The 25,476-nt window shown below is 36.4% G+C and overlaps 1 protein-coding gene across 1 annotated transcript in view; it reads left to right on the plus strand.

Moving 5' to 3' along the window:
- The window catches only part of SPAG17 (sperm associated antigen 17), an 89,483-nt gene that overhangs the window by 19,725 nt on the left and 44,282 nt on the right, over window positions 1-25,476 (plus strand). The window contains exons 4-17 of the mRNA XM_058045819.1: window positions 1,382-1,513; window positions 5,234-5,423; window positions 7,522-7,716; window positions 10,065-10,246; window positions 13,092-13,247; window positions 13,860-13,941; window positions 14,895-15,013; window positions 15,941-16,078; window positions 16,162-16,275; window positions 17,724-17,874; window positions 19,540-19,770; window positions 21,739-21,827; window positions 22,488-22,604; window positions 24,172-24,326. Coding sequence (XP_057901802.1) covers window positions 1,382-1,513; window positions 5,234-5,423; window positions 7,522-7,716; window positions 10,065-10,246; window positions 13,092-13,247; window positions 13,860-13,941; window positions 14,895-15,013; window positions 15,941-16,078; window positions 16,162-16,275; window positions 17,724-17,874; window positions 19,540-19,770; window positions 21,739-21,827; window positions 22,488-22,604; window positions 24,172-24,326 — 2,051 coding nt within the window. The remainder of the gene's footprint in view (window positions 1-1,381; window positions 1,514-5,233; window positions 5,424-7,521; window positions 7,717-10,064; window positions 10,247-13,091; window positions 13,248-13,859; window positions 13,942-14,894; window positions 15,014-15,940; window positions 16,079-16,161; window positions 16,276-17,723; window positions 17,875-19,539; window positions 19,771-21,738; window positions 21,828-22,487; window positions 22,605-24,171; window positions 24,327-25,476) is intronic.

Below are 25,476 nucleotides of genomic sequence, written 5' to 3' on the forward strand. Positions count from 1 at the left end.
TGTGTTAAGATCATTAGATTTATTTGTCTTGCAAGAGCAGGATTGTTTTGGAAGGGTTTTGAAATGCATATGTTTTGGTTTTTCTCCTTGTTATGCAACTTGGAAAATATCTGAATTTTAAGACATTTGTTTCTCTGCTCCTTGCTTTTGTTTGCGTGAAACAATGATTTGGCATATAATAGTCTGGATTCTGATTTGGCTTTGCTTTATTCAGAGAAGCATTTTAGTGGCTACATTTAGGTGAGAAATGAAAATTTCTAAACTAGGCAAGAATCTATGAAAGCTCAAAGCTAATGGTGGTGCTTGCACAGACAAGACACAGTTCAGTGAGATGCGGTGTGCACCTTCATTGTCTCAGTATTAGCAAGCAAAATTGACACCATATGTGCCCAACTGTAATTGCTCCATGAGGAGAAAAGAGAAACATGTCAGAGCATTTGAGTAACACCTAATTCAGCCCATGGTTATAAATAAAGCTGATGGTTGCTTAAAAACAAAAGTAAGAAAATATTATGGTTATATTATTCCTCAACAGCGCTTCCTACATAGGTGAACTTTATTACAGAGACAACACAAGTGAAAAGAAACATATAACAACTTTTTAACGGTATTTTAATGTTATTTTATTTTTTTCGCAGTAAATAAAGTGGTTATGAGGCTCCAAGGAAAACGGCCCAGATGTTAGTGAGTTGTATGAAATTTAGTGGAAACAAGCTGTAAAAAACATAGTAATAAAACAGCCTGTCAATGCCACACATCTGGACAATGCAGCTGTATGTTCCTGCTGCTGTCATCACCCTAAGAAAACTCAATAGCCTTATTTCACCCCAATTAGGCTGCATACCAACAGAATCAGAATTACACAGGGAGGGGGTGTGTTTTCGCCAAGACAGACCCTCTCAAATTCCCTTCAAGAAGTTTTTATCTTTCATTTAGGGCTAGTCCCTCAGACACTGGTCACTTTGTAAACAGTACTGCACACTATTCCCCTTGATTTGCTATCTGTTAGGTGCTTTTTAATTTATTGCTTTATAATATGTAGTCGCTTAATGTTGTTTCTTTGTTTAAAACCTAAAGAGAATTACATTTTCCTGTGAGAACTATGTGTCTGTTGATTTTCTCATAAATCATAGGTTTTTTCCATTCTAGTTTTATCGCATGCTATAGCTGAAATAACTTTATTTGAGGTCTTTGGAACCAAAGAATAGTGGTGTATGTTACCGATACATTGTTTTGTCTGTAAATGTGGCCATTTCAACCCACACGTGGTACAGTGTGAGATAGCACTTGCTCATTTCAGCATGCAAATAAATATGAGTCAAGTGCAGTATTAAAGCTATGCAAGTAGTAGTTTTGTTGTGATATTTTTTTTCCTTTCCAGGTGATGGAATTAGCCAAAGCCTTTCTGGACCAGGGTGAAAAATTTCCTGCAACACTAACTGGAAAGCTGTTGAAATTTCAATTGCTTTGTCTCAAACAGAAGGCTCTTCAGAGAAGAGAAGAGGAAAAGAAGGTACTATAGTATGCCCTAGGAACCTTACATTTTTGAAGACACTTCTTTGGTGTTGCTTCCATAAATCCAGCTTTCCTCTCATCTTTGTCTTTCTAAAACCGTAATTAAAGAGAAATGTGATTAGAAATATTTTTTAAAGTTGATTAGATTTTGTGCATGAAGTTCTCAATTACTCAAATGCCAATGAGAACACGGGGGAAAAAAGAAAATAAAAACACTATGGATGAAGTCTTTGCTAGAGTGACAGCTAGTAATGGCTTAGCTGAGTGTTAGGACCAATAGAAAATAGAGCTCAGAACAGGCTTCTGCTGAATGTATCCCTGCTGAAGTAAAGGCAGGAGAGATTGTTACGTGGAAGGTATCAAGGACAGACACAGAGCAGACTATGACAGAGTTCTTGTTAGGAATCTCCTCTCTGGAGGGAATTTGGAGAACTTATCTTTCCATCCTCCAGCACTAAGGCAGGATAATATTTACATAACTATTTCTGGCAGATGTTTGTTGAACCTTTTCTGAAAACTTCCCTGTGCTGTGTCTTTGCTTTTCCATGGCAACCAGTATTATTTCTGAACCATCTCTGCAACGTGAGCATTTGAAAAAGGTTTCTGATCCTATCAACCCTACTCTCATTTAAATCTATTTGAGTTCTCCCTGTATGGAGCAACACTACGCTCCATTCTACAGAAATCTGTTACATATTTAACTAACAAACCCAAATATGTACCATGGTTGTTCTTTTTTGATTATGCATGTTCCTCTCCTCTGAACTCTCTCAAAACAGTACTTATTTTGAAGTCCACTTCTCAGAACCAGGTACCACATTTTCCAGTGTTCCCAAAGCGTCCTTCCATTTGTCTCCGAGGTCGTCACTACTAGCTCCAAGATTGTCCAGGAGAGATTGCTTATTTGTTCTAGGATGAATTTCACCAAGCTTGCACTGAATCACAGATCAGACCTCTAATTTATTTCTAACATCTTTTGGAGTTGTCAGTGCTACATTTCAACAACTTACTGAACAGTTGGTTTTGCTATAGTCCTTTTCCAACAAACATTCATGAAACTGAAGAAAGTCAGTTAATTGTCAGAAAGCCATACAATTGCTGCAGTAAGTTTACCCTGTTAATTGGTCAAAACCTATAGTGTCGAGTGTGATGATACGGAGACCTAAGGAGTCTGTGCGTGTAAAAGATGCAAGCAGAAAATAGTTTAATGGATTTTGTATAGCTGAAAAATCTGTAAATTTCTTTATCAATAGTTTTACTTGTGGGAGAAGTTGGTGGATGAAGTGTAGCACACAATCACAAGAACATTGAATGCTGGGTGATTCCATTAAAATTAAAATTCTTGTTCCCACAGAATTCAATTTATTAGGAAACGATAATTTAAACCATAGAAATATATATGAAGAATATGAGAAAAATAATGTGTTTTCAATCTGAAAAGAAATTCAAAAGCTGAAGCTGTAGAATAGATTGTTAATAGTGAATTGGGAAAAAAAATTGCTTTTTTCTTAGATAGCAGTCAGTTCTTGTAAGTAAACTGTCAAACAAAACTTTGAAGTTTAATGGCAATTCAATATTAAAATGGAGTCTTTGGAACTTTCATTTAGCAAAATTAGTCTTGTAACTGTAATTTTATTTCCCTGGTTAATTGGTGGATAGTCAATGTTGAGGGTTGAAGAGTCTCTGGCACTTACAGTTACTTCTCTGTTTTAGCCAAACTGTCTGCAAAAGTTATCACCTCCTTTGAATTGTATCTATATCAATGTGTGACAGGCAAACACAAGTGGAGCCATTGAAGGAGAGTCCAGAATTGGAAGGCTCTTGGATATGAGGATACTCTGCAGTACAGAGTGGGCAGAAACTGACTTCTAATTTAGAGTTCCATCTCTAAATTGGCTGCCATAGATTTTTTAATAATTTCCAACTAGCTTGTACAATACAAGTTCTGTTGCCAGCAATCTGGGTGTTGAAAACAGGATTTTACTCGCAAATCAGTTCTCAGAAAGCAAACATATCTGTCCATGGGTTTTTTTCTTAAATAGATATCTAGAATGGATCGGCAGAACTAATACAATATGTAAATTACCAAAAATAAAGCATCCTGTATTTCATTAGGAGCAGGAGCTTGTCATAAATTGACAGGCATAAATATTATGCAGAAGAGAAGAAGTGTCTCTGAATTAGAAAACTGTTTGAGGTAGTAAAATTTTGGAATGTGAAGCTTAAAATAACAAAATTGCAGAAGTTAATGGATTATTAGAAACTCCACCAAAAGCTGCACCTTGTAGGGAAGGAGTAATATGACATTAAAAGGAAAAGGAAAGAGTCCAAGAAAGGAGAGGCTCTTACTTTCTAAAGTATTTAGGTCAAGTAATGTTCTTAGTTAGAATCTTGGCAAGTCCATAAATGTCTCTGTTTATTTAAGAATTACTTAAAATTATGCAGATGCAATAGATCAAGTTGATTGTGATCTTTGTGGCATGATGATTGTATCATCTGTTTGATGTGTTCATCAGCTTAGAATTCAAAGAAGTACTATCAAAATTTCTAATTTGAAATGTCAAAGGTGGAACATTTGAAAGAAAGTAATGAAAGTCTCCAAATCCTTCATTACACAGTGGAAATAGTTTCAAGATTCTGTCAAAGACATTTCTAAATTTTACAGAAAGGAAATTCAACAAGGAAGGGAAAAGCAGGAAAATATTTTCTGTTTTGATTTTAAATTTGAACAAAATACAACTTCCACAGCTGGAAAGTCTGCTTTTCAGCTGGATATAGGGAAAGCAACTATATACAGTTAGCTGATCTCTCTCATTTGCATGAAGGGCTTTCCTAATTGCTTTAATAGCCTTTAAAGTGGCATCAGGAGGATTGTAACTGTAAGTTAAGTTAATATTTTTTTAAATTTAATTTAGCTTTATAATCCTGAAATGTGATTTTTGCATAGTTTGAATGTAGTAATTTTGCTGGGCAAAAATAACGTGGACACTTTCTTGCTTTACAGAACCTACGTTACCTTAATATATTTTTTATCATTTTCATTTCAGACCGACTCAATTTTTTTGGATTTATAGAGTGAGGCTTTGGGACACTTAAAATATCTTTTTTTGTCCTGTACTCTTAAATTACTAGGAAGAGCTTTATGTAGGTGTTTTTATTTGAAGATAATGAGAATAGCTGAGTAATATCCTGTGTGAAATGAACGCACAACTCTTGATTCTAGTTTACATTAGACAGATATTTACATCAAAGAAAAATAGTGCTGGTACCATTTTACACCATAGTCGAGAGTGTTAACAGAGATGTTAAAGATATTAACAGATACTGAATTTTTGCCATATTTCCCTTCAGTCCAAGGAAGGTTTCTAGCTGCTGCAAGTGCTGTAGTGGAAGTAACTAAAGCACAGGGGTTTTTCACTCATCTTTCTATCCATATGCATTTTGTTAGTTTGGTAGATATAATGTCTACCTACCTCTTGCAGTTCCTTTTTTATGTGAAGTCTTAGCATTATGACTGAGTAAGAGCATCTAAATAATTGAATGTGTGTTTGAGTAGGAAAAAGCAGGGTGTTCAAGACAGCTCCACCACATGAATATTATAGCAGCTGAGAGGGAAAAGTGTGAAAATAAAAAAAATTGAACACCTAAAGTTTTTCAACAGTCTGACCTTTGTTCTTCACAAAGGCTTTAATAAGACTTCATTTATTCATCTTGTCAGGCAGAACAGCTGAAAAAAGAAAAGGAGAAAGCGAGAGAAAAAGAAAAAGAAAAAGAAAAAGATAAGAAATCTCCTGATAAGTCAGGTGGAAAAGATAGTAAAGGAAAAAAGTCAGAGTCATCATCCCCTGTTAAAAAGGACACCAAATTCAAACAACGGGGAGAAGTGGAAGTGAAAGACAAATACATTGGTATGTAAAATATGATTATTTACCCCTGGGAAACCTTTGGAATACTTAGTTTTGTTCCATGTTGAAAAGTCAAGATCTATTTGGCAATATCAAAATTTTGCCACTTTGCATTTGAAGAGGGCACTGTGTTCTGCTCACTGTTAGGATGGATTGTGCAGTCCAAGAAGTAAGATACAGATAAGTTACATGTGGCATGTCAACATCAAAATGTTTGGGCATATGTAAGACTACAATAAACTAGCCAAATAAATGCCACAGAAAGTCTATCCTAGATAAAGATTTCAGAATAATTAAATATCAGTATCCAAAGGTGGCTTTCTCCTTGTACTATAGTTTAAAACACAGCTGACAGTTGTCAACCGTGTCAGTGAAAAAGTTTTTCATTACTTCCAATCTAGGCTTACCCTCTTTATAATCTGTTTCTGGTAGCTAGCAGTCATTTTATAATTCATATCTAATACATTATCATCTTTCTGAAATTAAATATTTCTGCTTTTGAGTAATATTGAGATTACTTGCATTAATGTCTTTCCTCTTTTGCATACGGACTAGTCACTGATAATTAGAACTGACTGACTGTTATTCACTTGTCATGATTATTAGCATAATCATAATTATAATTTTAAAATGGCAGGCAGTCTTCAGCATGTACACATTGGAATTTTTGGATCTCTGTAGGTGACTGTGCAGACACTTGTCTTTTTTGTTAAAAATAATTAATGTTCAGTAATTGTATGTGCTCATATTTTTTCTTCCCGCAGTAACTGAGACAAATTTATGTATTTCATTTTCAGTACTAGGAGTGAAATAATAAGCTAGTTTTCTTCTGGTTTTGATTTTTACCTTTTGCAATATATTTGTTGGACTGTGGTGGCTGCTTCCTCAGTCAGTCTCTCTCTAAATTTCTGTGTTATTTTATGTTTAGCTAATATTACAGGCAACAGAGAGCCTGCTACTCCAGGTGGTAGCAGCATTTGCATAGCCCTGGACATCTTGCCGAGCACAGGCAGATGTCAGTACCAGGCTATCTTTTTTTCCTTCCTTGGATAAATGAGTCCCACAAGTAGAGGAGTCAGTAGAGCACTTTTACATCTGATGTGTTAGTAAGCATAAGAAAGGATCTTAAAGCTAAATAGAGTATAAAGCTGTGATTTACTTTTAGTGTAGGTTTGTCTGCACTAACTCTATGTGTTTCAGCATTGATGGAGAGATACAGGACCTCCAGCAGATAGTTTCTGTTAACTTAAGATAAATAACTGTACTGGATGAATTAAGTCACTTGATACCGATCTTACTACCTGTATTTCTCCATAAGGCATAAAAGGAAACTACACAACTCTAGAGCTTCTAGAGAGTTCATGTCTACTTATATCATGCTTAACCTTTTGCTTTGATACTGAAATGCTGCTATGCATATTTCTGTGTAACTGATAAGCCCAAATAGAACAGGCACTCAATGAAACTCCTCATCTACATTTTAATATGAATTTGGATATGCCCCTGCCACCTAAAAGGACTAGTGTGAATTGGTATTACCAGCTGATGAGGATTTTGCAAGAATTACATCTAGTGAACATGAACCTGCTGTGTAGGGAGGAGTCAGCAATGAGTCAGCTGATACCTGCAGCTAATCCTTTGAAATTATTATGACTTGGGTAATCTTTCATGTAAGATACAGTAACTTACTTTTTGTCCAGCTCTATGTCCAGCTTTATGCAGGATGAAATAGAATAGTTTAAACTACCATTAAGACATGTACATGTCCTGACACTAAACTCCTTTGAGAGGAGCAATTACAGAAATGCTGCTACAACATTCTGATTATAATCAGCTTTTGCAGTTTTTCTCCTGGTCTTTCTCCAAACAATTATTACTTCTGACTTGTATTCTTCCTGCTGTGTTCTAGGTGGTTTGGTGCAGAAGAACTGAGTCTTATGCTCATATTTTTTGAATTTATATGTAATTTTCCCAATAAGAGTATAAAAGAACTATTTCTGTAACCTTCATTTGCATAACCCCATATAGTCAAGTAAAAAATCTATTTTGTTTAGATGATGAATGTTCTTATTCCAATTTGTTTTTCTTGTGTTTTGAACAGATGATGAACCAGATGATGGTGCTCATTATTACATTATCATTCTGGGTTTCCCCAATCTTCAGTTGTTACCTGTCTTGACTGAGCTTGGGATTAACATTTCAAGTGTAATTCAAATTTCTTCTGAAAATTACAAGCCATTGCAGATATACTTAGAAGCAACTAAACTTCAAAAACAATCTTCACTTTCACTTGAAGGTAATCTGGTCATTAAAAAAAAATATGTAAAAAGGAGATAATTTTTTATACAGGAAATTACTGTTCTGGCTGTGTTTTTCTCCCTCTCTATGCCTTGTGTTTGTGTGAGCAGCTGTGTTTCCCAGTGCAAAAGTAGTATTACCATTGGTTGGCCACCAAACCAAATGGTTTGCCAGTGCAAAACCTGGACAGTAGAAAGAGGGACTGACTAAGCAGGCAGAGTATGCAGCCACAGTAGCCACCAAAGAATGTTTTATCAAATGCATACTTCTGTGAATTGTTAGGAAGTGTACTGGTAAGAAAACTTGGCTCATTTGGTAATTTCAATGAAAGTGAACAGTTGGCTGCTTTGGGACTGTGGCCCCAGCCACAGGAGAATATGCCTCAGAATAATGTTCTGTAAGTATAATCAGCTGTCCCAAGGCTGTTAACACTTTTCTTGAACTGGGATGCTGGTAAGCAGCGAGCTAAATATGTGTCATCAGAGATGGTTGGCTATCCTGAGCTGTAGTGACATAGCCAGCAGATCAAGGGAAACAGTTATTCCCTGCTGCTTGACTGTCATGAGAATAGAATTATGGACTCTGCAGTACAAAAAAAAAATACCAATAGACTCTGTTCAATCCAGAAAGCAGCCTCCCTGTAAGGACTGGCTAAAGGACCTTGAAAGAAGAAAAAGTGGTTGTGATCATGAATGGCCTTTGGAATTTTCAGGCCCCAGAAACAGGGTGAAATTCTGGAGAAAGTCTTTTGGTGGAAAAGGATTGAGTTAGGGATTACTTAAACAAACTGGACACACATAAATCCATGGGACCTGATGGGATTCACTCAGGAATACTGAGGGGCTGGCTGTGATGTCACTGCAAGGCCACTGTTACTTTTGAAAAAACATGGCAACTGGAAAATATGCCTGAGAACTGGAGGAAAGCAACACTCCTGTCTTCAGAAATGGCAGGAATAACTCAGGAATATAAAGGCCGCTCAGACTCTTCTGGGTCTCTGGGAAGATGATAGAACAGCTAATCCTGGAAACATTTCCAGGCACATGAAGGACAAGGAGTTGATCATTTAGCATGGATTTGCCAATGGAAGTCATTCTTAACCAACCTGATAACCCTACTATGACAGAATGACTGTCTTGGTAGAGAAGGAGGAAGCAGTGAATATTGTCTGCCCTGACTCAGTAAGACCTTTGGCACTGTCTTCTCATAAAGAAGCTGGGTAAGTAAACACTGAGTTAGATTGAAAACTGGCTAAATGTCCTGGCCTAGAGGGTATCCGAGGGGATTTGTGGTGCGAGTCCAGCTGAACATCTTTGTTAGTGATCAGGAGAGTTCCCTCAGTGAGTACTCTTATGATACAAAATAGGGTGGAATGGCTGAAACAATACAGAATTGTGCTGGTTTTCAGAGGGACCTCAACAGGATGGAGAAATGGTCTGGCAGGACCCCATAGAATTTGGCAAGGGCTAAATCCTGCACCAGTTCATGGTGGGGGCTGACTGGCTGGAAAGTAGCTCTGCACAGAAGTCCTCAGGGGGGGTGGCAATGGTGTGAACATGAGCCAGCCATGTGCCTTTGTAGCAGACAAGGTTAGTGGTATCCAAGGCTGCGTCAGGTCAAGGGATTTGAACTTTCTTTTGTGTTCAGCACTGGTGAGGCCATACTGAGAGTTCTGTGTGCAGTTCTGGACTCCTTAGTAAAGGAGAGATAAGGAGCTATCAGAGAGAGTCCATCAAATGACCACAAGTATGTTCAAAGGGCTGGAGCATCTCTCATGTGAGGAGAGGCTGAGAGAGCTGGGAATGTTAACCCTGGAGAAGACAGAGCCTGGAGAGAACTCATCAATGTGCATAAATGCCTGAAAGGAATGTGGAAAGAAAAGGAAGCCAGGCTCTTTTTCAGTGGTGTTCAGTGACAGGACAAGAGGCAATGGCAAAACTGAACAGAGGGTGTTAGCTGAAGACAAAGAAACGCTTGTTTGCTGTGAGGGTGACTGAGCGCTGTCACAGACTGCCCAGAGAGGTCATGGAGTCTTCATTCTTGAAGGTACTCAGAAGCCATCATGGTCCTGGGCAGTCTGCTCTTGGCGACCCTCCTTGAGCAGAGGAGTTTCACCAGATGAGCCCCTCAGGTTCCTGTCAGGATCAAGCATTGTACTTGGAATAGAAGATGATGGAAAGATATTTGGGGGGTATTTTTTGATCCCCAAGTTAGCTGTCAGATATTTGCTGAGATTCTAAGGATGGAAATACTTGAACAATACTTAGAGTGGACTGATGCATGATTTGTGCTTTATGTTAAAGGGAGACACTGTACCATGATTTGTCAAATACTCATATATTTTAGATATAGAAGCAGAGAAAAGAAAGGAAGATGAAGCTAAGAAAGACCTGGAAACATTTTGGAAATTCCTGGAGCCCGTTCTGAGCAGTGGAAAGCATGGATCAAGCCTCTTTGATGTTGCCAGGCTTCATTACCTAGTTAAGGAAAGTGACTTTCCCCCTGATTGGACAGACAGAGAAATGCTGGTCAGTACATTCTGTTTTTTACAGTACATGCCATGCTTTAGGGTTTGTAATTTTTAAGAACACTTTAGGAATTTAATCTCAAGTCTTCTCTGAAACACAACCACAGTAGTTGTAATCGTAAACAAAAATTATTTCCTATGTATCCAACAATTTCATTCACATCTGTTTACAAGGAGTCCTTCGAATAAAAATGCCTGATTTGAATTTTCTTTATATTGTAGGCCACAGCAGAAGGGTTGTAAAATAGTTTGAGGTTTTAAAGTTATTGAACATGTTTGCATCTCGTTCAAGAGTCATATGTGTGTATGAAATAACACAGAAGTTATATTTTTGTCCTCATAACATCAGGCCTACTTGCTGCACCTCAGAATAGTCACATGAGAAAAAATCGCTGAATGCAAGAATACCTTTTGATATACAATGTTGCTTTATCATACTCAGTACTGCTTGTTTTTGTCCAAAACATGGCTCTAGTTTATTATAGTCTGCTGAGTCAGGACTATTACCAGGCACTGAAGGAGCAAGTGAATCATTAGAAATGTTTTCCATCCTAGATTCTCACATATAGTGAAGAAAAAGAGTCCAGTATTTCTCAATCTGCAGTGTCAGCAGTAAAAATACAAACTGCTAAAACAAAATAAGGCAACATGCTATAATTTAACCTAGTGTATTTGTAGTCTGTATTATTAGGATTAAAGGACATTCTAGGGTTAAAATACATTCTTCTAACCCTTACTTGTAGTACAGTAGATCCTGTATACAAACAACTCGCAGTGATTTCCAAAGCATTCTTTGAAAATGCCTTAATTGTGGAATGTAGGCCTGCTATTTATAATATTACTTATCATTATACTCTATGTAATCTTACCATGCCAAGCCCCTTTTGGGAAAACAGTTTCTATCTTCCCTATAATCACATCTTACAGGGTTTTTACTTTTGAATATCTTGCAATATTATTCTCCTATATTATAGTTGAAATAAAGGAAAAACCATCTGTCACTGAAACAGATTTAAACAAATTGGAGTTACAATTTCATGAGCCCTACAGGAGTTATAATTTCATGACCCCTACAGAAGTAAGAAAGTTTGTAAGTTTTTTAAGAAACAAGTGCAGAGCATATAAGTTCTGAAATCATAGGTTGGTAAAGTAAGTCCATTCTTGTGGACTTTCTGGAGAATCTCTGAGTCCAAGCTTGCTGCATCTCTGAAGTGCAAGACACACAGGAGGAAAATTCTTGGGGCAAAATGTTAGACATTAATATGAAAATGACTGAGTGTTGCACACTGCAAGTAGTCTCTGCTCTCAGATTTGAGATCTTTAAAACAGAAAATACTTTTAAAAATATTTACTTTGTTGAAGAGTCGCTAATGGTTAGACTTAAAAACTTAGGATAAAAATCTGTGTCCTGAGGAGACACCAGGCAAATTGAATTACAAAATTTTAATTATGCTAAACTTTGCTTGGATCCCATTGAGTAGCAGGGTTTTGTTACTTATGACTTTGTAAAAAATCTTATTTTGTTTAAAAGGCTGCATTGAAAACACTCCAACATTTTATATAAAACTTTTACATGCTCTAGTGATACCTTACATATACAAATGTATGGATGAAAAGGTGTTATACTAACCCATTCTTCAGAAGAACATTGAAAAACAAAAGTGCAAGAATATTAATGAACATTCTGTTTTCGCAAATAGAATTTCTTTCCCAAGTGTCTCTTCTAGTTTTTAAATGTTATGGAAATGTAGTCAAGTATTCCATAACTTAGTGATTTGGAATTGCCAGTTTCCCAGTGTCATGAAGAGCCACTGAGTTAAAGAAAGCAGATGTTTTCGTTTGTTATTTTGGGTTTGTTATTTTTCTTAGTGCCTAATGTCAGTTGTGCTTCTTCACTGTATTCTATTTTAGGAAATTTAAAATTGAGACATTCAATGTTGGTACAAGAGACTTGCCCTAAATTCACAAAAGTGAAAAAATCCCTCAGAAAAGGGCTTTTTACAGAAATCATCTAAAAGTGATAATAATTCCATCCTTTCCACAAAGTTCAGGTTGTACAGGAGAGGAATACATCCATTAAAGCTGCTGAAACTTGAATGTTTCATGTGGTCTCCTACAGAGTATTGGTATTTGTACAAGAACCTTTAATATTTAAAATAGCTGTTGCTATTATTCTTTTTATTACTCCCAAGCTTTGGTGAAAACCACAGTATTTGACCTCAAGAACCATGACTCTTACCTTGTCAGATTTTTGCAGATACAGTGCCCTCCTTCTGGACATTTGGGCACTATGCTGACATTCCTTCACTCACAACTGTGGATTTCAGAATGCCATTCTTGAGGCTTTCTTTGTTTTCAAAGAGCAACAGAAAGAAAGAAAATAATATGAGATTATATTAATTATCTGGTTAGGGTTTTATTTTTTATCCTTTTAGAGCAGGGAAGTTATTGAACTTGCAAATATGCTGCAGGTTGATTGCTAGTGAAAATGTACATACATTACAAAATACTTTAATTTTTCTCTTCCATTCCTTCCCATCCAAAAAAAACCCTTAAGTTCCATCTGCAAGGCAGCAGACCTTGAATAGTTAGTGTTAAGACAAGTAAGACTTTATAACATCTAAAGCACTTTGGCAATATACAGTCCAATATACTCTGCTGTGGCAGTGTGAAGGCAAATAAAATGAAGGTTTTAGAATAACTCTATAAAACATACTGAATTGGTGGAGGAAAAAGTCTTTTGGAAAATTTATAAACAGATGTAGATCTGCTGGTTAAAGAGCTAATGACTGCTGTCACCAAGTTACATGACATTTTATACGCACTCTTCATCCTTTCTCTCACAGCTTGAATTGGGTACTGTGGTGTTTGAACATGTTGCTTGTTTGATGTATGACTGCCTGGACTGGAGAAGACAGCATTGCAACTACTTGGAAAACACCAAGTTTATTAACGTGGCTGTGTTACCAGAGAGCAAATCAACACAACCATCTTCACTTGAGGCAAGGACCCTTCTCTTCTTGTTGAGAATAACCAATTATAGGGTAGAATTGCCTGTCCTTAATTTTGACTCAAAAATTCACCTTGGACCATCACTCTGTGAATAATTTTCAGTGATTGAAAGTTGTATTTTTGGTTTTAGCATTTGAACCCAAAAAATTGAGAAAAAAATAGCTGAGCATTGGGGAAACAGAAAGGGGAAATTGAAGGATCCTAGAGGCATAATGTATCATAGGTGTAGAAATTTCTTAAATAGTGTCTGATGATACATTCTTTTGTCTGAAAAATCAATATGCCTGCACAGAGCTACTATGCAATGTTGCAGATCTATGAACTGTCAAAAAAAAAAAAAAAAGATTTTTAGTTCTATGCAAGATTGATTTCCTTATTTGATTGATTTCCTACTTATAGTAGGAAAAATGTTAAATAGGCAGAAGAAAGTAGCTTATTAGACCATGTGCTACAGTCTTACCATCTTGTTCCAATTAAAAGTTTAGCATGTAGTCTAGGGTGAGTAACCAAAGCTAAATGAAGCTAAATTCTCCCACCTATTTGTGCAATACCCATTTGTTTTATGGTTTCTGATTTTTTTATTTTACCTTTCATTCACTTAGGAGCAACCAGCACCACAGATGTCACCTACAAGGAAAAGAGGGAAACAAGAAGAAATTCTGCCAACAATCGTTCTGTCAGAGAGTATGTTTAAAGGGTTAAAGCACCCATCTGTAGTTGATCCCTCTGTCAAACCATTCATTCATCTGACAGCACAAATCCTCAAAATTATTTGTGCAGTTAGCTGAAGATGTTGTGTATCCTGGTGATTGCATTGTGGAAGTGTCTGAGTGGTGATAACCAAGTTCTTTAGAAAATCTTATTTTCTAATTGTTCCTAGTCAAATTCAGATTTCAAACATTTTAGCAATTTTGTCTGATCTCTAACTTTGTTGGACTCTTCAATAAATATTGTCTGAAAGTTCACAGAATCACAGAATATTCTGAGTTGGAAGGGACCTACAAGGATCACAGAGTCCAACTTAGCCCCACATAAGACATCACAGCATGTACCTGAAACCATTTTCCAAATGCTTCTTGAACTGTCAGGCTTGGTGCTTTCACCACTGTCCTGTGGAGCCTGTTACAGGGCCCACCCACCTTCTGGGTGAAAATTTCTCTAATACCCAACCTAAAGCTCCCCTGACTCAAGGTGAGGCTGCCCCAGTGCAGAGCAGAGCAGGACAATTCCCTCCCTTGCCTGGCTGGTGATGCTGTGCCTGAGGCACCCCAGGACACAGTCGGCCCTCCTGACTGCCAGGGCATGGCTGGCTCATACTAGGTTTTCCATCAAACAGGGCCCCTGGGCTGCTTTCTGTGGTGCTGCTTTCCAGCATCTTATTCCCCAGTCTGTCTGTACAACCAGGGTTGCCTCATTCCAGGCACAGAACCCAACACTTCTGTTTTTTAAGCTACAGCAGGTTGATAATTGCCCTGCCCTCTAATTGCCCCTAAGGTCTCTCTTCAGGGCCTCCCTGCGTCTGGGAGAGTTAACAGCTCCTCCCAGTTTTGCATTATCTGCAAACTTGCAGAACTCACTTGGACTATAAGTTAGCATTTCAAAACTAACATATCTTAATGTTTTATCTCTTAATATAGCAGAAGAAACTTCCATTCTGTTTCCTTCTGTGGACATGAGATATTACAATGACTTGCTGTATCAAATTCCTGAGGAGTACTTTTCTGTACCCTTAATGCTGAGCTGCATGTTGGAACAGGTGGGAATGTTCTCTTTTTAGTTTCTGTGGCTATTTTGGCCTAGACCTAACCTAATATAATGAATTGTCAAAGATCAATAAATCCATCTGTTCAAACCTATAATATGAGACAGTGCATTGAGGCACTGAGCAAGGACATTCAATACAAAGGAGTCAAAACTCCAAACTTTTATTTTGTTTCATGTTGTCCACTTACCCTGTATATATATATATATATATATATATATATATATATATATATATATATATATATAGTGTTACTCCATAATTAATTTTTGAAGACTACAAATATAATCAAATTAGGAGAAAGGTGCAATTTCTTATCCAAGTCAATAACAAGTTTTTGTGCCCTTCAGCAGTGTTATTGATACTCAACTTTTGTTGGCTTACTCAGTTCAAAGGTCTTAGGTCAAGCCTAACATAAGAGCATCAATGCTTGTGCTAGAGAGATCTGACTTCTGTTGAATTCAGGCACAATATGATTTAGAAGAGACACACAATATGATTTGGAAATCCTTCTTTTAGGAGTAACATTTCAGCATAATTGTGGGGTTTTTTCTTTTCATAACTTAGCCTGAAAATAGACTGGGTAAGAATAAAGTCCAGCACCTAATAAAAAAACAGTTTTAAATTACCTGTATTCCTTCACAATCCTTAACATTTCAAATTGGAAATATTTTTCTTCTTATCCTTTCAAAAGCATCTAATAGAGAAAACATTTAATTCTGTTTTCCACAGTCCTTGCTTTGTGCAGCAACTAACTTGGAAAATTGTAGTTTTGCTACCTGTAGAAAAAAATTAGACTTTTCTTCCCTCGCAGAATTTCTGGTTGTGTGCTTAGCTTATAGCAGGATTTGCTTGGTATTTCTGGTAAAGTTAAGCAGCAGTCATTCTGTGATGAAAGCTAACATATACTGTATTTGCCAGGTTATTGCAAGTGAGGAAGACCTTCCACCACCAAGTCTTGTGTCACTAGAGCCTCAGGAAGATGAGCTGCATCGTGCCATTGCAGATCATATAATCTCTGTCCTTCCTTCTCTTTACCTTCCTATGAGTGAAAAAAAGGTTTGTGTTGTCTTTCATTCATTTACTAAAATGACAGATCTCATTATTGGGACTTAATACCTCTTGCTTTTCTTTTTAAACAGAATCTGTATGACTACTTTTCTCCTAAACCAAAGGTACAAGAGAGGGTCACCCCTGAGTACCCTCTCTTATTTAACTACCACGATGCCCTGGCTCAGCGGTTGCACCTCCTGGAGGTACAGTACAACCTGTTTATATATAAATATTTACAAAGTTCACAGGCCATGAATGCTCAATGCACTAGAAGGGGAGGAGGGCTGGTTTTGCACAACAGGACTGCATATCCTAGATCTTTTTTCAACTGAGGTGGACACACCAACACATGTTTAGTTTACTTAAGAAGCAATGAGTTACTGATGGAGGGCACCTCACAAACATGGAGCACGAACATACTGATTTAAGTGATCTATTTGCATTATTAATGAGAATGTTTAGCTTTTGGCACAGATGAGAGGTATTACAGAACTGTTGATTTGCTGTTAAACACTGATGATACAATGGAACATGAGTTGCTAACTTGCTAATGGTGATTTAGCGTGGAGATTAGACTGAATACTAAAATGTTGAGAAGTAGAAGAAAATACATAGCAGTTACTAATGAACACAACAAATGTATTCAGGTTGGCTAAATAGTTGCAGCATAGCATGTAACCAAGATACTGCCAAATTCTAACAAAGGCAGAAAGTTTCAGAGACTGCATAGTTTGGGATTATTGCAAAGTAACAGTTCCCAGACTTTCTGAATCAAAAAACCACTGTGAATGTCTAGAATTTTTCCAAAGGCAAGGTGTAGTTTTACCATTAAACTTTAAAATTTCACTGAGGATAATAAAAGTGATAATGCAATTCTAGATTTCACAGCTAAGGTGTGTCTACCTGGCTTCCTGGATTAGAAATTATCTGGTGAGTACTTTGACAACTATTGATTAAAACTATTCAGAAACAACTCAAGTTTGACACATTGGATGTATTCAAGCAGAAGGAAGGGCTGAGTAATCAACATAAGAGATGCTCTTAGGAGACATTTGCTTGATGTATTTTATATACTTGCTGAAGAGGAAATTCAGGACAGAGCACAATGTTTGAGGAAAGAGTAGAGGACAAGCATTTGGAATATGCAGTTGAAGAAAAAGGTACCATAAGTGTGTAATACTAAAAAGAGTAAAACTGAAATATACCACTACATCTGGAAAAAAAATCCTTGGATATAGAGGGATGCCTCTCATCACAGACTGATCAATAAGTTTATTGATTTCATTACTCTAAGAAGCAGCACAGACCAGGTGAAAGATACATGGAAGGTACCTGCTGCCTGTCTGAATAGATCAGTATATATTTCTGTATTTTTAAGTCTAGCTAGCACAGACAAATAACTTCTAACAAATGTCTGTTATTATGCTGTCAGTCATTCTCTTATGTGCCTAATATTTTTCTGCCTACAGTATCTGACACCATGATTCAAAACCACACTGTGGGCACATGTTCAAATATAAGTTTATGTCCAACTGGCTTAAGCACATGCTAATGTCTTCTGCTGAAAAAGACTTCTTTATTCAAACATAAGTTTTGGAAAGTCAATGTGTGAAAGTTTACTTTAACTCTGGTACTTTGATTTTTATTCCAGGTCCAAGAGAATGTCGATCCAGAAAAGATTGAGCATGAAATGATGGATAAACTGCCTCTTACAGAACTTATCCATTTCACCCCTCCTTCAACTGAAAACAACACTAAACGCTTGGCCAGAGTTCATGAGCTCATGTATTATTTTACTACTGGTAAAATGATTTTCATTGATATAATTTCCATTCTTTTTATTTCTGGTTGATGATTTTCTCAAATAGCAGGAATTCTGGGGCAAGATTTTAAAGCTGCCAAATATACCTTTGCAGAATTTCCCATTTTCACATCCTTGCTTGTATATAATTATAGCCTACTCTAAAATTAACCCTAACTTCAGACCTCAGTTTTATGGTCAATGGGAACAACTCTATGAGTGTTAAATATTGCATAACTAAGAGCTGGAACTTACCTTGGAAGTACTTTATTTATTTATATTTGCAAACATACAAACGCTTACTAATTCTGAGGGAAAAAAACAGCGGTAAAAATTACAATTTTGGTCCTAGAACGTAGAATGCATTTTGAGAGACACTGGTGTAAACTGTGTTGATTTATCAACTCACTTTTGGAGGTAAAGCGCATGTATCTTAGGTAGACAATTTTTATGGAACAATACACAGCTTTCAGAATGTATTCTGAAATATATTGTGTATCGTGTTATTCATGTGTAAGCTGTTGGTATTAATAATGAAGCTACTTTATAACAGTCCCTCTATCAAACCAAAAGTACATTCACTTCCCCAACCATAATCACTTCTGCAGTTACCTTTTCTTGGAGTGTGCTTGCAACCATGACATATGCTGGGAAACAATCTCAAAGACTACATTAATACCCTTAGGTAGTATCAAAAATCTGCTCTAGGTTATTAAGAAATATAAACATCCAAATCCCTTTGGTTGCATTCATGTCATCATATAAGGCACAGGATTTGAAGGTACTTGCCCAACTCTTTCATCCTGAATTCCCTGTGTTGGATTAATTTACACTTTGCTGTACTGTTTCTAGTTGCTGGTATATACATTTTGGACAGTAAGCTATTAAAGTATTCACTATTGCTACAGTGTTCCAGCTGATGGGTAGCTGAATTTTATAATCCTCACTGAGACATACTATACTGCCAGACTCTCCAAACTAGCAAAGCCTTTGCTTTTATCAAAGGAGATAATTAGTTTGAACAGAAGATGAGAGATCCAATGTTCTCAAGATATATGATGTGCTTAGGTGCTTAGCCACCCTAAAAAGAAAACATTTCAAACTGAAGATATTCTTTGTGTGATTTGGGCATTGTACTACCTTCTTAAACTTCATTCCTTTGCATGATTATCATTGTTATATGGACATGGATGCATACAAGCATAAACAGGATTTATTGTTGCCTTTGCACCTTGCATACTTCTGTTTAAATTATGTGTAAAATTCTTTCTGAAGAGAAAAAAAAAGATACTTTTTTGAGCAGCTACCGATAATGGAAACATTTCATGAACTGAAAAGAACTAGTTGCTAACTGGCCTGATAAAGTCTACACAGTATTTTAAAATCAACATCATTTATATAAAGTTAATGAGCCAGAAGGTATTCAGATGTAGGAACCACTTCATTTAAGATGGATTAATAGGTAGGCATATCATTTTGCAATTTGGAAGCATTCAACTTTGAATGCAGTGTAAAATGTAGCCCACATAAGTTGATCCAGTACCATTAAGGAAATTGCTGCTGGCTTTTGCAGAGTTGCCAACAACAATACACTTAAATAGTCTTGTATTTATTTTCTGCTGAGCTGTAAGGACGTTTTCAGTTAATGATTGTAATTCTTTTTTAGAACTTCTGAATTGGGCTGAAGTAGAAAGAGCCTTCAGAGTGTTTACTTTTGAAAGCCTGAAGCTGACTGAGCTAAGTGACTCTGGTTTCCTGGAGAGCTCTGGATCTAGGCTTGGAGGTGCTTCTGAAGAGTCTTATATCCCTTGGGATAATCCAGCCGTGTTTGCAAGACAGCTGAGACAACTCTTCCTTATGGAAAAGAAATTTAGTGGGAAATCTCCAAGAAGCTCTGGTAAAAAGCTTTCTGTTTACGTTACTCCTGAAGAATTTGAATCTACTATTTGTCTTACCATATCATTTGCTATTGCAAGGATGTGACTTTTCTTCTTTGCACAAGTCACCAAATTTTCAAATATTTGTATAGCTTGTACATTGAGTAACTCTGTAGGAATACTAGAATAACAACAAGAGTTATTTCGACTACAGTATTAACAACTGTAAAATGAATTTTCTCTAGTTCTGCATTTTCTCCTGAAGATTCTGGTATAATGAAAAGTTGTTGGCCTGGTTAAAGGAGATGTGTTGGCCAAAAGGCAACATTAAAATCAAGTGATAATTTTTTTCAGGACACAAGAACAGTAGAAATTAGATCATTTTAAGCAATTATACCTTTAGGTTCATGATCACAGAATCATAAAATCATGGTTTAGGTTGGCAGGGACCTCTAAAGGTCATCTGCTCTGATATTCCTTCAATAAACAGAGACATTTTTAACTAGATCAGGTTTCTTGGAGTCCAATCTGACCTCCAGTGCTTGCAGGGATGGAGCATCCACCACCTTTCTGGGATACTTGTTCCAGTGTTTCGCCACCCTTATGATAAAAATTCTTCCTTATACCTGGTCTGAAACTACTCTCCTTTCCTTTAAAACCTTTACTCCTTATCCTATGACTACAACTCCTACTAGAAAGTCTCTTCCAAGGCCACAATGATAAGAGCTCCCCAGAGCCTTCTCTTCTCCAGACTGAACTCCCTGAGCCTATCTTCACAGGAAAGGTTCTCCATCTTTGCACTCACCTTCATTGTGTCTACTCTGGACCAACTTCAACAGGTCCATGTGTTCCCTGTGCTGAGGACCCAGAGCTGGATGCAGTACTTTGTGATGTAGTCCATGCTTTCCTAATAGAGATGTCTAAGCAAGAAGCTTAGATGGGATCCTTTCCTTAGAAGGCTGGAGCAGACAAAAATGAATCCTGCTTATGTGCTTTTCTTCTGCATCTAGGGAACAGTTTTGGGTATTGGTCTATTTTGCTTTTGTACTTAGTCATGATATTAAATTTTGCAGTTACAAGCATAACAACATTTCAGCACTTCTGCAGCACAAAAGCAAACACCAGGAAGATAAAACATTTGCTTTCAGGTTTCTTCAATCTTCTAAAGGCAGTCAGTAAATAGAAGTAATTTTCAAGAGAAGCAGAGCCTAAAGATGTATGTCTGGGACCTGAGCTGCTTATAAGACACTTACAAACAAATACTTTGTGGTGTATTTTCCACCAGAAAAAGTAATTTTCCTGTACATGTGAATTTTGATCAAATATTAGTAACCTCTTCCCTAACTTAGGGAATAAAGAATTCTATTTAAAGGATTTTTTTTAATTAAGAGAATATAGAATTGAAATTTTCATTTGATGCTGTTCATATCAGATGCTCATTGCAACAATGGAATGACAATGTCAGATCCTCAGGAGAGCTAATATTCTGTCAGTAGCTTATGGATCTGTAAACCAAATTAATTCGAACTTTTAAATTTGCATTTGTCAAAAAATGTGTGAAAATACCAGAACAATTGGTCTTGCCTTTTAGTTTAATGCCATTTGTGCAAAAGAATGCTTTTTAAAGTATGAAGAAAAATGGTTCTTTGTTTATGAATCTGGAGGCTACTTCTTCTGGAGGGTACTTCTTTTTAGTGGGCCAGCATGGGTCAGATAGAAAAGATTATTTGAGTGGGTTTTATAAATTCTTCTTTTTTTTCTTTTAATTTTATTTAATTATCTGACACTTGTTGCCACTGGGTTTTAAAGTGCTCTCTTAGTAAAAAAGCATAGCAGAGCTGAAAATGTAATTATAGGACAAGTGTGAATAAAGGAAGCTTCAACTTGATGTCAGTCTCATCAGGGAGACTAAAGAAATTGCACTACTCCAACCTTAGTAGGGCTGAAATTTCTGGAACAATTCTTTAAGTTCTCCTTTCAATTTGCAGGGTATACAGAAACAAGTGACGAAGATGAAGAAGACGATCCGGTTTATCCTCTTTTGAACGTAGATTTGGATCATCTTTATTCTGATATGGCAAGTGTGAGAAATGGAGTCAGCTAGGCTTTATATGAGGCAACAGAAGATACTGCTCAATGCCAGGCCATGTTACTGGGGATTCCTCTGCAATGCTGCATGCAAATGTTAATTCTGTGATGTTGGGAAAATACTGACATAATTTTAGGAACTGTGAAATCACTTTCTTTGAAATCCAAGCTGACAAGTGTTGATGAAGCTGTTAATGATAATTCTGTTCTGATTTTGCTGAATACCAGGGGACAAATACAAATGTGAAAGTTTAAAAGAAATTGTCAAACTGTGTTACACTAGAAGACTCTGTAGTTTGGCATCTTCAGAATCACCTGTCTGCCATACATCCCATAATAAACATAGCAATTTTAAAATTACATCATAGGACATCTTTGAATACTCATGATTGCTTACAGAACTCAAAAAATATAAGCTAATAATGAAAGTATTTTGATTATTTTGTCATAAAAAGTCCAAAACCAGACCTGCTTGGGTGTAATTGTATTTTTTATTAAACAGTACCATATGGGTCTGCACATATTCATCATTGTGCAGTTAACTGTGGTGCAAAATGGGATGCTGTCTATTAATCCAACAAATTTACAGTCAATTTAATACTGTCACTGAAATGTTGATATTCATTATTTTGATTTCTTGTATTTTGAGGTGAGTCTCGAAAATTATGGCCTAGGACCAAAATTAGAAGAAATAAAAAAGACACAGAGGCGTTGCTTGACAGACTGGAATTTGGAAGAGCATTTTCAACCACATGTTCTTCATCAGGTATCTTTGAACTGACAATTTCATCAATACAGTTCTCCCTCAGAACCCTATATAAAGTAATAGTAGTGAAGTTCAGGGTATTTTTCTGCTCAATAATTGATTCAGTTTTATTTTTCATTTTTACCAAAAATCATTGGGCTTTAGCTATTTTTCAGTTGTTTGTGTGAAATTTAGTTTGTAGCAGGTTTTTATTTCCTGGTTTGGCCAAACTGGAGCTGTCCTATTTGGCAGCAAGTCTCTTAGCAGAAAGTGTGGTGGAGATAAAACGACCTTGCCCTTAGGGGTCATCCTCTGTAGCAGTTTTGGGACTCAGTGCAGTGGATGTGAAAACATACTTTGCAAATGCCTATGCAGTGTATGTTTTATGGGCCAATAGAAAATTTAGTTGTTAGAGTACTTCACCCTTTAAGGGCTGAAAACATCATTTATAGAAATCTTGCAAGTTAAACACTAAAAACTTGCATAAAGACAGAAGGACAAATCTGAAAGATATGCTCAACTGTATTTGGCCTGAACTGGGAGGCCTCCTCTTGGTAAGAGTGGATTTTTAGTTCCTGTGCTGCCTTGAGCTTCAGAGGTTGTAATTCTTATTTGAACCTGACACGTGCTGTGCATGGGTGAAGGAAATGCTGCCTGGACTTTTGCAGCACCACTTTAGTGTGACAATTTTAAAGTCTAGTCATGCATTTCAATGCATGGGGCATCCCTTCTTATGCAGCATAAATAGCTAATATTACTTCAACTACCAATAATTAGTGAGTCTAGTAAAAATATACTGAAGGTAAATAAAAAATAGCATTTTATTGAAACTGAAAATAACCTTTTGAAAGAAAAGTCATGGCAGTCAGATGAAGTTCCAGATGACTAGATAAAGAGAAACATTTTGTACAGTAGAAAAGAGGACCCTGGGATCTACCAACTTAATCAGCCTCAAGTCTGTTCCGGGAAAGATCATAGAACAGATCCCTCTAGAACCTTCAGTTGCATAGTTGTGAAAAATAATAATTTATAAGAAGGCTTTCTTCTACCTATGACTATAAAATAAGTTTCAACCTGCAGGCAATATAAATATTGAAAATGATGGGGCAGTACAGAGCAGAGAGGAAAAATGTAGATCACAGCAAATCTCAGAGATGTGCAGGCCATGATAAAGCAAATTGAATACCAAGTAAAATCAACTGAGATAAAAAAAAGTAAATTAGTTTTCTTTTTATCTGGTATATGATAATTCTGGTTTCATTTGCTATTTACTTAAGTATTTTATTATTTAAACTTATTTAACTATTTGTTTAATATTTTAATTTATTTGGGTTTTGTGTAGCTGAACTTTTTCATTCATGGTCAGTGAGAAGGTAGAGCATAGTTGGTATCTCTTCTCAACATGAATAGCAATGCAGTTTCAATTTCCACCTACCTGAACCATTCAGGTTGCTGAAATCCAAATGCTTTGGGTACATCTTGTAGGAGAGTGTGCTGGAGCACCTGTTGCTCAAAGCTCTGCTATGTAGTCTCTGAACATATGCTACTGTCTGCAGCAAAGATGTATCTTTATTCCTTTCCTTTTCAGGTTCTTCATACAGCATCCCAAGAATACAGATGTATTGATTCCTTTTATCATAGCCAAGATAACTCTTTACTAATGGTTTTTCACAATCCCATGAATCAACATCGTCAGAGCCAAGAGACTTGGAATATTGCTCTGCACTCTAATGTGGGATTCAGGTAATGGATTTTGTCTTCCCTGTCTCTTTCACAGTAATTTTTAATTAAAGCCATTTTAATTAAGCTTTAGGGCAAAGCTTAGAAATTAAGGTATAACTGTGTGACACGTTTATGAGAAAGAAAGTCATGTGAGTCAAAAACAGTGCTGTATCAACAGAATTCTGTTGAACTTTTCTGAGTAAGAATAATGCAGAGTGTAGCTCCTTATCATCAAGTATCAAAATGTAAATAACGTACACATACATATAAAATCATTGGAAATGCCACATCAAGAAAATTGTAGGACATTCCAGGTGAAGAACATTTAAAAAATTCTGTCTAAGTATATACTTATCAGGTTTTTCTATTATATATACATAAATTGAGTGATTTTGTGGGAATTTTTTTTGAGAAAAGTTCAAATCCCTTTGTTAATATTAGAATTTTTTTCCCACAGAATAACACATTCTTCTTAATTCCTTATCAGTACCTGCTCACCAGTTAGAGGTGTGCAAGTGGTTGATATGTGCACTTTAGCTCTTTTGTTAGTGGACCTATTTATTTTGGAACACATTTTTGCACCAAAGCAGTGATATAAATGATGATGTGGATACAACTACTGAAAATAGAACAACTGTCCATGTAGTGATGTGTTAAAATATCAAAATGCCATGGAGAGACAGCTGAGGTATCTTTAACAATGTCACTCTGGTGCTCTATGAATTAATTAGATTTATCAAATAAAATTTCAAACAAATTATCCAGTATAAAAATACCTCCCCCTTACTTGTCTGCAGGTATCCTTTTCTGAGTGTAGTGCCTCGTTTATCATATTATGGGAATTTTAATAATAAACTTTTGTTGACACCTGTATATGTTTGAACAGGTTTGAGCACTAAATAAGGAAAATGTGCCTTCCTGAAGCTATATTTTGTATTGTATTTTGTATCTTTGCTCTCAGTCAAGGAACTCTCTGTAGGTCCATCTCAGCTTTCCAGGCATTTGGACTTAAATTATTTGCCATGAAAACAGGCTGTTGTGATTAGCAGGGAATAGGACCTGAGCCATAAGATATTTACCAGCAGAAATTCAAAGTTCCTTGGAGAAAATGCTGGCTGTTTTGTTGGGCAGATCCACAAAATGTGGTGTCAGTGGTTTTGCATTTATATAG

This window comes from Melospiza georgiana, chromosome 2 (genome assembly GCF_028018845.1).
Source record: "Melospiza georgiana isolate bMelGeo1 chromosome 2, bMelGeo1.pri, whole genome shotgun sequence".
In the NCBI taxonomy this organism is placed as follows: Eukaryota; Metazoa; Chordata; class Aves; order Passeriformes; family Passerellidae; genus Melospiza; species Melospiza georgiana.